The following is a 10,060-nucleotide window of genomic DNA, read 5'->3' as shown; positions in this document are numbered from 1 at the left end:
CTTAAATGTTTGAAATCAATTAACTTTAATGAAGTGGAACAGTATAATGATTAGTAATCTTGGCATTTTAAAGTAATAGAGCACAAACTTCTTAAAGAAACATATTAATTGAGCAATTTTAAATTGAGAATATTTTCAAAATGTAACATCTTAGAAATAGATTGCCTCTCAACCAATTGAATCAATCTGTCAGAGTCAAGAGCACTTGAAAAAAACCCCAGGTGAACAGGAACAGTTTAATACTACACTAAACAGAAAGCATGACAAAATTCCTCAGTAAAGGCTAAATTAAAAATTAAGAAATGAAGCACCAGTATCTCGTATGTGCCAAAAACCAACTAGACAATATTGGACAACTAGGATCAGGAAACATCTAGAATATTTAACTCCTGAAAGTAAGTGCTATCTGTATTAGAAAACACTGAGATGATGCATGTTTTGTTGTGGGGCCAGCAGTGCTTCTCTCAGTTCTCTTGCTATTGAAAATGATTGGTTTGGTGTCCTCCAAGCTGGAGACAGAAGTGAGGCTGATAAGCATCAGTGCTAGACCTATCATTGAGATACAACCCTGAATTCCATTCTCCATTCAGAATTAACATTCATTAATTACACTTCATCTGAACTGATTCTATGAAAAGTCCTAAGTACAAAGAAGCTTAAAATGTAATTAAATCCAATGTTACTCCTCTGAACTATGCATTACTATGTTTGTTTACAGAGAGTTGAAGTCAGGTGCCAGTGGACCTGTGGGTGAAATCAGATAGGGTCTCACTGTCAAACAAGCACTTACCCTTAAGGTTAATTTTGACAGACTTGCCTTTGTCGTAAAACTCCAGCTCCAGGATGCATTTAGCTAGCACCAAGCACCAAGAGAGTGAGCACTCCAGTTCTCTGAATGTCCTGCTCCAGTCAAAACTATCATGAGTCCAAACATAAGAAAAACAGGAACTCTCTCTTGCAACTTAGGGTGTTGCAAGATGGAGTGACTAGTAAATTAATGTCTCTAACCCACTGTAAAAAGGTAATTAAAGCTAGTAATTTCCTTTTTCATCTCTATGCATGCATTATGAAACAAGGATTAGCAAGTACAGAATCAAACACAGAGCTGGTAGCTATTCAAATATTTTGGCATGTGTTTTTCATCACCGATTCATCTGTAGTGAACAACAGATGCTCTTAACTTTGTATGGTTTTTTTGAAGGGCTTACATGGAAATAAAACCATAGCCTATTTACTAATACTCATTCCTTAGCATGCTTTCCTTTTGAAGCTTGCTGTAACAAAAATTTAATTATTGCTCTTCATAATTATTATTTTTTATCAGGAATAAATTACCTGATAAATAACAAGAAAAACCTGGGGTCTTAGGGTTCAGTTCTGTGCCTGAGCTTGTAGTGAGGCTTTATGATTTTTCTAGACGTGAAAGTGTAACATGTGGGTATTGTAATAGGATGCAATGGGTGTAGGGTAAATTTATCCTGTAATAGACAGCTAGCTTTCTAATTTCTAATTTCTAATTCTTATTACAGCACTGGACTAAAAAATAGATACAGTAGAAAGGTAATTTTTCTTATGTTTCTTTAGTACATTCTCATGTGACATTCCCTGTCCTTGATCTATCCTATTCCTCCTACTAATGATGGATTGCATGAGGCACCACTAGCTCTTCTTTGGCCAGTTTCAAATGATCTGTGTATTTCAGTTAGCATCCTGCTACACTTGTGACTTCCATATGTCCTATTTTGATCACACTGGATTTTATTATGTTCACCTAAAATGTGGAAATTTGTTTTAAAATTTGGTTTTCCTAGTCCTCCTCTTTATGAAAAAAAAAAAGCTTTTATTGTTTTGCTCCTAAACATTATGTTTTTAAAGGATTAGAGATTACATATTTTGGAGTGAGAACTGTAATCGATTACATTAAGGACCATGAAGAGCCTATCAATAGATCCAACCATTCTGGCTTCTCAGATGGAATAATTGTCCTCATTCGTGTACTGCAAGCATGAAACACATCATCTGGTACAATTATAGAAGCAGCTTAGACAAAATACACTTATCAATTTGTTTTGTTAACCCTCTCAAATATAATTCTAGGTCAGCCTAGGATCCAGCTGTATCACTTCTATTCATGTTAGCTTGTACTTCACTAAAAAGTAGATTTGTGCTTTCAGCATGGATAATACTACACAAGTTACTGTAGGCTGGCTGGCATATAATAAACATCCATAAAAAATGTTTAGAAGCATCAAATGTGAGGTGACTGGCCTTAAATTAAGCTTCTTGCAGTATTGCTTAATTAAATTAAATTAGCCCATGCTTGCAGCAACTACTGACGGTGGGTGAATTTCAGCTGACAAATATCCTATAATAGCCATGACAGTTTAAAGGCACATTTGGACAGTGCAATTAATTGTAAATTTTGTGGGGGGTTTGTTGGTTTTGTGGTTGTTTGGTATTTTTTTTAAAGGAAAAGCACAAAAAAAAAAAAATCCAGACACTGATTTCTCTCTAAGGTGGTCCTGAAAGATAAGACCTTCTGTAAGCTTCAAGCACCAAAATGTCCATTTTTAATCTAGCAAGCAAGTTCGTAATTGAAAGTGCTGTCATTGTTAATGGGTTTGATAGCTGGAGTGAGAAACTTTCACATTTCAGGTATATGTGTTTAATCTACACTGCCACGATAACGTTAAGCTCTGACGCTTAACAAAGCTCCAAAAAATCCCACTCCTGTCATTGCACAGACTTGCACTGAAGAAAGGAAGAGCACTGTCAAAGTCAGGTGCAAGTTAAGCTTCTGAGAGGCTGAGAGGCAATCTACATGCAAAACAGTGATTAATCCTTCTACCAGTTCTTTGAAATTATAGAGTTTATCAATGTATAAAAAATATTAGGCAATCTACATGCAAAACAGTGATTAAGCCTTCTACCAGTTCTTTGAAATTATAGTTTATCAATGTATAAAAAATATTGAACCTAAAGATTAGGTAAGCTTAAAATATTACATTTAAAAAAGGAACCCTACCTAATAAGCAGCATGATTCATGAATTTTAAAAATAAAGCAGGTTTCCTGCTTCAGTCATTCCTCAATTGAAACTTTCAGAAGAGATGACAAATTGTTTGCTTTGCCTTAGCCTGTAAAAGTGGAATCTGCCAGCTGAATGCCTAGCACTGTGGCAGAAAGTGCTTAGCAAACAAACCTGAACCTATTCAAGAGGTGGGAGGTGAGGCTGTTAGAAAAATCAGGCAGGGAGGTGATGCTTTTAGAAAAATCAAGCAAGCATGTAATAAATCACAGCTGTGACACTCAAGGTAGAGAGCTGAACTAACCATGAGAATCCAATCACTGAAAAAAACCAGAAATTAGGACAGAAAGAGACATCCATTACTGAAGTTATTTTTGGATTTTCTTTGGTAAATAAAGTGATCTACAAATTTTTTCATTAAAAGTAAACACCATACAAGCCAGAACAGTATTGGTATTTCAAAAGAAAAAGTTGTCCATCTGTGATAGAAGAGAACTAGTTACTAACATACAAGAATTATTTTAACTGGACTTTACAAAATAAAAACTGTAACAAGGCTTAACTGTACATTTTATGCTCATCCTCATGAGATAGCATATTTAGAACTAGATTCTTTGGTTTGTACCTGCTAGAATCTGCCTTCTTTAATATTAACCTGAGGTAACAGAAACCCACACAATTTTGAGAGGTTTGGGGTTTATTAGGGTTGCTGGTTGTATTTGTGTTTTTCTCCCTTCATTTTGTTAAAAACAATGGTCAAAAAAAATCATCTAATTTTTGAGAAAATACAGCTTTTTGTTTCAATTATATTTTGCTAGAGCAAAATTAAATTTTAGGCTGAGATACTTCCCCCTCCCCTTGATTACTTGGCTTCATCCTGTCAATCATGATTATGTTCCTGCTACAATAATTACAGTTTTTAATCAATTTTCAAACAACATTGCTCTATGGACTGTGAAGTGCATTTGGAGTCCATCAGAAGAGAGGTCATACTGAAAATGACTAGAAATAATGCTTTTTGCAGACTGGGGGGAGAAAGGGTTATACATAGGAATGACAGAGAGATGATTGTCTTATCAGGCTTTACCATTAATTCAGTACAGTACTGAAATAATGATAAACGCACACTTGACAAACTGAAACATGAATTAGTTCTGTCAGTTACTGTAGTTGCCATGACAACAGAAGCTCTTCAATCATTTGGATGGACTGTATCATCCAATAAATTGTATTTTCCAAAACATACAAGAAAAACCTACTTTTGCAAAGCATCCTGTCATAGTTGGATAATGTGACCTTGCCCAGTAAAACAACTCACTATTAGTGTCCAACCCTTGCTCTGCCCTAGCACTGGTTCTTTAAAGCATCTTCTGTCTTGATGCTCTTAATAACGCAGTTCACATTGCTTGAGTGAGGCAGTAGGCTCCAACATAAAAACACAGTGTACTTGAGGGGTTTCCTGTGTAAAAACCCCTTCAGGTCTGTGTTCCTGAACAGAGTATGCACAAGAACAATTTTTAGTGCACTAAGATACTGGAAAAATCATTAGAGGAACCAGCATATGAATGTTAACAAGTCCCTATCCCAAACAGTTTTCTACAGTGACATTTTAGTCACTCAATTCAATGACAAAAATGTTAGCATCTTCACCTGGGACAGAATTTCTTCCTCACAAGACAAGTGGGTGAAAACCAGCAGCATATTGTCTGAAAAGCAGCAGAAACTGTAAGGCAACCAGATCTGTTATTTTGGAACAGGCCCTCAAGCAGAAGGACCCTTGAGAAGTTTCCTGTTTGAACTAGTGTGTTTGTTTATTTTTTCCAGTTCTGTCACATATACTGTTATGTCTTATTCTGTTTGCATTGTGTTAGTAATCAAAACTTCTCTCTTCAAGAGATTTATTGCCCTCCCTGGTTTTCAAAGTACCACCAAGACAGAAATGTCTGGCAGAGAAAATTATTGCCAGAGAAGTACCAACATATTAAAGCATTTATTTAAAAGACATAACTATCTGGACCTTTTCCAGCATTTCAATATTTCAGATACAGGATATACTGTATCTCATACAGAAGGATCAGAGTGAGTCGTTGCCATTGAACTTTGCAGTGAGTTAGACTCCACTGAAAAAACACCCTTCAGTTCTTACTGGGTATCCAAGCCTGTGAATCTAGTAGGCTCCTAGGGCTCAGGTGTGTGCATAAAGATATCATCCCCCTTGTACCATATCTAGTCCACATGTTCATAATAATCACCAATGTTTAATTCAACAGATGGTTGGAACCTGTACAATTCGTCTTCAGAGGCATGGAGTATGGTTATATCATTCCCAATGTTGAATTAAAAGTAGAAATCCAACATCAAGTGATGCTGCTTATTCAGAATAAGTTAATCTATCTCTACAGCTTACTGAGTCTCTTTGATCTGAAATGTCTGAGGCAATTTTAAGTATCATTGTCTTTTCTTGCCATTTAAGAGGCAAAACCAGAGGTGCACATTAAAAGTCTATTAACTTTGCAAATAAATAATATATATATATAAGTTAGACTTGTGTACCCTATTATTCTTACTTACAGTCCCTTGAATAAGGCAGAAAAACTAATAACTTTTATTTATACAGTCCCATTAGAGCATTTTACAGCCAACTAGAAGGAACAAATCACCGCTCTCAAGACGGTGCTGTCTGCAATGAATATAGCAGGGCAAGCAGGGACAAGAGCCAGTGGTAGGAGTGAGGTTATGGACTATGGTTAAGGAAGTTTGAGAGATGATCTCTTCATCTTGTCACTTCCTGAGATTCTAAGCAGGTAACAGTCAAATGGGTGTGACATTTTGGGATTTGCAGAAAAATGTCATGTAGTCTCATTCAACACAAATTTGTGAGAGCACAAATATCACCTGGGGTTTTTATAATAAGAAAAACTGACAAATCCATCAGTTGCAGTGCATCCTCACACATTGTCTGTCTGCCTTTTTCTTCCCTGAACTAGTAACACTTGCCCCTAGGAATCTTGCAAAGGAAAGGAGAAAGGAAGGGATAAAGGAGAAAGGAAAGGAGAGAGGAAAGGAGAAAGGAGAGGAGAGGGGTCACTGAAACTATATTCAAAATATTTTAAGCATACAGCAAGAATGAATGTTTTATTCTATTTTACCTTACACCGTTCTACAGCATCACTTGCGATATTTCTGCCCTTCTGAATTCTTCCTCATATCTAACCTTTAAAGCTGTCCAGCTCTCTAACTGCGCATCACCCAAGAGCCAGTGCACAACAACACGGTCAAGATATAGAATTTACAGGGAAGGAAGAAACAGCCTCAGATCGTTCTTTGCACACTCTGTATTCATCATCTGCCATTTCATCAAGACCTACATAGGCAAGGAATGCCTGAAGGTGAGGTGTGACCTTCAACAAAAGTAAGGCATGACAGCTGAATTTGCACATCAGAGACCTAAAGCCTCTCTAGTGCTCTGCTCATACCCATCAATGTTTTTCAACCATACAGCAAATTTATCAGTGTATAGGACCTGAATGGAACAGAACCAGGAAGGTATGGTTTATTAATTGTTGCACTGAGCTAAGAAGGCTCTGCCCATAGAATTATGAGAAAACTAAAAGGCCAAAGAACATGTAATTTCATAAATCTCCTGCACAGGAAGGCAGAAGATTTGAAACTGATCATATGATATTCAGGAAAAGGTGATCTCAACAATACCTTGTACATAAGTGAAGTTTTCTCTCCAGACTTTGTAACCAATTAGACAATTTTGAGGCATTTTTACTGACATCATGTTTGCATGCCAATATAAAAATTATGTGTACATATATCTTATTAATCAGCTTTTATTCTTATAAAGTTTAGAAACAATAATCAAACATGATAGTTACCCTTTGGCTAAGTTTAGTGAGTATAAATAATTACAAAAATGCTTCCAGAGAACCTTTCTGAAAATATCCACTGAAGTATAATTGCAACAGAGTATAGACAAAAGCCAGCTGTGAAAGGTTGTATTCTACTTACACTATATAGTTCTCCCATTCATAAAACAATCAGTACTCCTAATTAAATTAGAACAATTTAAAAAAAATGTCCTTACAGTAACAGAAAGGAATACACAGTGTATTAGTTAACAATGCTTTATTATTGAAAACAAAATTGCAATTCCTTTATCTGGCACATAAACAATTATTTCTACAAAAAGGAAAGCCTACAAATCCGATAATTTATACAAATAACAGTTTTTCAAAAAATAAAATTTTAATTTAGTAAACTTGTCTTGTGCTCTTTTATTTTTTTAGCACTGTCTGCAATAATCCACCATAAATCCCTGAGCAGAGAGACATATTTTAAACATGTTTTAAATTTATCCCAAAAGAAGAAAGTTATCAAGCCCAGACCTATATTAAAAAATGTATTCAGGGACATTCTTGGTAAATTTACGGTAGTCCTTTTTTTCTTTCTTTACTTTTTCTTTTTTTTCTTTATTTTTTTAAAAAGAAACAAATGAACCCAGTTATCAATGCAAGCACAACATCACATCACAGGAGTGCTCCCCTTTTCCCCCTTTTTGTGCAATGAATCAAAATTGCTAAAAAAAAAAATAAGTTGAAGGAGACAAATAACATAGTGAATGGCTAAGACCAAGAAGCCATCCAAGTTTGATGGCTGTTGAGGAAATAAAGCTGCAGGATACCACAGTTCTATACTGAGCTCAGTTATACTTACTATCTATTTCTATAGTTTTTTTCCAGAAAGTCAGTTAAGCATGTGAAAAAGTTCAAGCTACCATTGTATTCTAACACTGGTTTCAACAATAAAGTAGAAATTCAACTCTTGATCCTTCAATTTTGCTTTTCCAGCCATAACATTATTTGAGAAAAACTTGACACACTCCACAAAACCAAATAAATCTTGCCCCTCTGACCCTTCCACTAGGCCATTTATAAATTTAGCAATTTATAGTATTTTAGCGAGCAAGAGGAAAGAAAAGGAAACACACACTATTACAATTTTCTTACTACTGTCCTTGAAACAGCTATTCCCCAATCTATTTCCATATGGATTTAAAATCCAAGTGTAAGGAGAGAATGACCAAGAAGGTAGAGTATATAACTCAAGTGTTCCCTTTCCCATTAGGTACATACACTAACCACAAAACAAATGTATGGAAAACCAAATAAAAGAAATAGCAACACTTACAGACTGTCATGTTAATGGCAGGTAACATTGCTGCAGTCAAGTAATAAATAAATAAATACAGCAAAGTGTTCTTCTCTACATTTTTGTTGGAATGGTGCTCAACAGTTAAAAAGGAATACATAAACTAATAATCACAAACCCTTTCTCAGTAATAAAGTTTTTAACAGAAGATCCTGAAGAAGCTTCAGTTCAAGGTGCTCTAGCACTTTAACATTTCATCTATCATTATGGAAGGAATACTGAAGCAGATACCAAAGGGCCATTAAATGAAATAGTAAATTTTCTTACACGCAATAATACTTATTCCAAAGAAAGAAAGTAGTTAACAAATGGCCTGGAAAAAAAAACCCCAGACTAAAGCTTCATACACTTCAATTTAAAATAAATTATTTTTACGTTTAAAATCTGAAGACTAAAACAGTAATGAGGCCAAATCATTCTGAAACAGAAATAAATTGAACCTCACCAAAAGCATATTAAGATATTTGACACCTCTGCTGCTAGCACACTTCAGAATACAAACAGAATGCTAGTATTTGGTTAGAATCTGAATAGGTAATATTCTTTAAAACACCACCACTGTGAAAAGTAAGTGGCACCACCATTACAGATTTCTCTTGATCTACACTACTTTAAGCATGACCTAATCCAGTCCCTTCGGTTATTTGCTAGCCTCACCAATGTGTAACACTCCCTTTGCTCCAAGTTGCTCATGAAGTCTCATTTGTTGCATATCCAAGCATTAATATTTTCAAACCTCACTTGTATGAGTTATTGCAAAAATACTATATGATGAGTCCAGTTAAAGCTGGACTTTTCTGACGGCAATGTAAAGAGAGTCAAACACACTTCTATAATACCAATTATTTTTTTCCCAAGATGACAGTCTGACCACACTGATTTGGTATCAGGGCAAACATCACTCTTGCTTGTGTTGCTAAATCACACTTCTGGACTTTTTTTCAACCAGCCTACATACTACAGCTGAAGTAGAATATGGGCAGCTCCTTGGTCATTCTGTCTACCCCTCAGCAATTTGACTGTGTATCTCAAGAAAACTGAATTAAAAGTTAACAAGCTGAAATAATTGACATATTCGAAGTAAACAGCTTTGAATCCTGTCATCTAATCACAAGTGACAGGTTTGAAAAAAAATTGGCCATAAAAGCTGTGAAATTGGTAAGCAAGTGGTTTTAAAAGTGAGATACAGCAGCATTAAGACAAACTGCAAACATGTTGGATTTAGTATACGTTTCAATGAGTTACAATATCAGCAAAATACTTTAACCTACTATTACTATTTTAATTCCCATATGGCTTAGTGGATACTGTGCAATTTTACCTTAGTATTTATAAGACAGAATACATTTCAAGTACCACCCAAAAGTAAGCAATATGGGATTTGCAATGATTTTTCAAACCTGCCAAAGTAGCTTCTCTCAAGTCCTATGCTTCCAAATATTTTTGTGGGGTAACAAGTCCTTCATGAATACCTCAAAGTCTCCCTTTTTCCATTTATCTAGCAGAATAGCTTCTCCTAGCAGCAATTAAGACCTCTGATCCTTGCAGACAAGTCCAACAAGTTCTTTAATTGGACAACTGTGTGGAAGTTCTAGTTTGTGGTTTTAGTCAATTTAAAGAAAAAAAGTTCAGAGTTTTCATCATCATGTTTTGGATATCTTCAAACCTTGTTTCTCCATGATATTCCACAATTTGCGAAGATTGGACTGGGTGATGACATCATCAGGTTTAAGTTGAAGAGCAAGGAGGTAGTTTTCTTCAGCCTCTTTCAGTTTACCATTCAGATGGAGAATGGCTCCCAAATTCATTAGGGCAG

General features: G+C 35.4%; 1 protein-coding gene across 1 annotated transcript in view; it reads right to left on the bottom strand.

Moving 5' to 3' along the window:
• Nucleotides 1-9,887: 9,887 nt before the first annotated feature.
• LOC103812144 (transmembrane and TPR repeat-containing protein 2) overlaps nt 9,888-10,060 on the bottom strand; it is a gene marked incomplete at its 5' end in the record, with an annotated part of 66,545 nt that continues 66,372 nt past the window's right edge. Inside the window, one exon of the mRNA XM_009085154.1 lies at nt 9,888-10,059. Within this exon, the coding sequence (XP_009083402.1) occupies nt 9,888-10,059 (172 nt within the window). The remainder of the gene's footprint in view (nt 10,060) is intronic.

This window comes from Acanthisitta chloris, unplaced genomic scaffold (assembly GCF_000695815.1).
Source record: "Acanthisitta chloris isolate BGI_N310 unplaced genomic scaffold, ASM69581v1 scaffold1542, whole genome shotgun sequence".
Classification (NCBI taxonomy): Eukaryota; Metazoa; Chordata; class Aves; order Passeriformes; family Acanthisittidae; genus Acanthisitta; species Acanthisitta chloris.
This window is presented reverse-complemented; position numbering and strand designations above follow the sequence as displayed.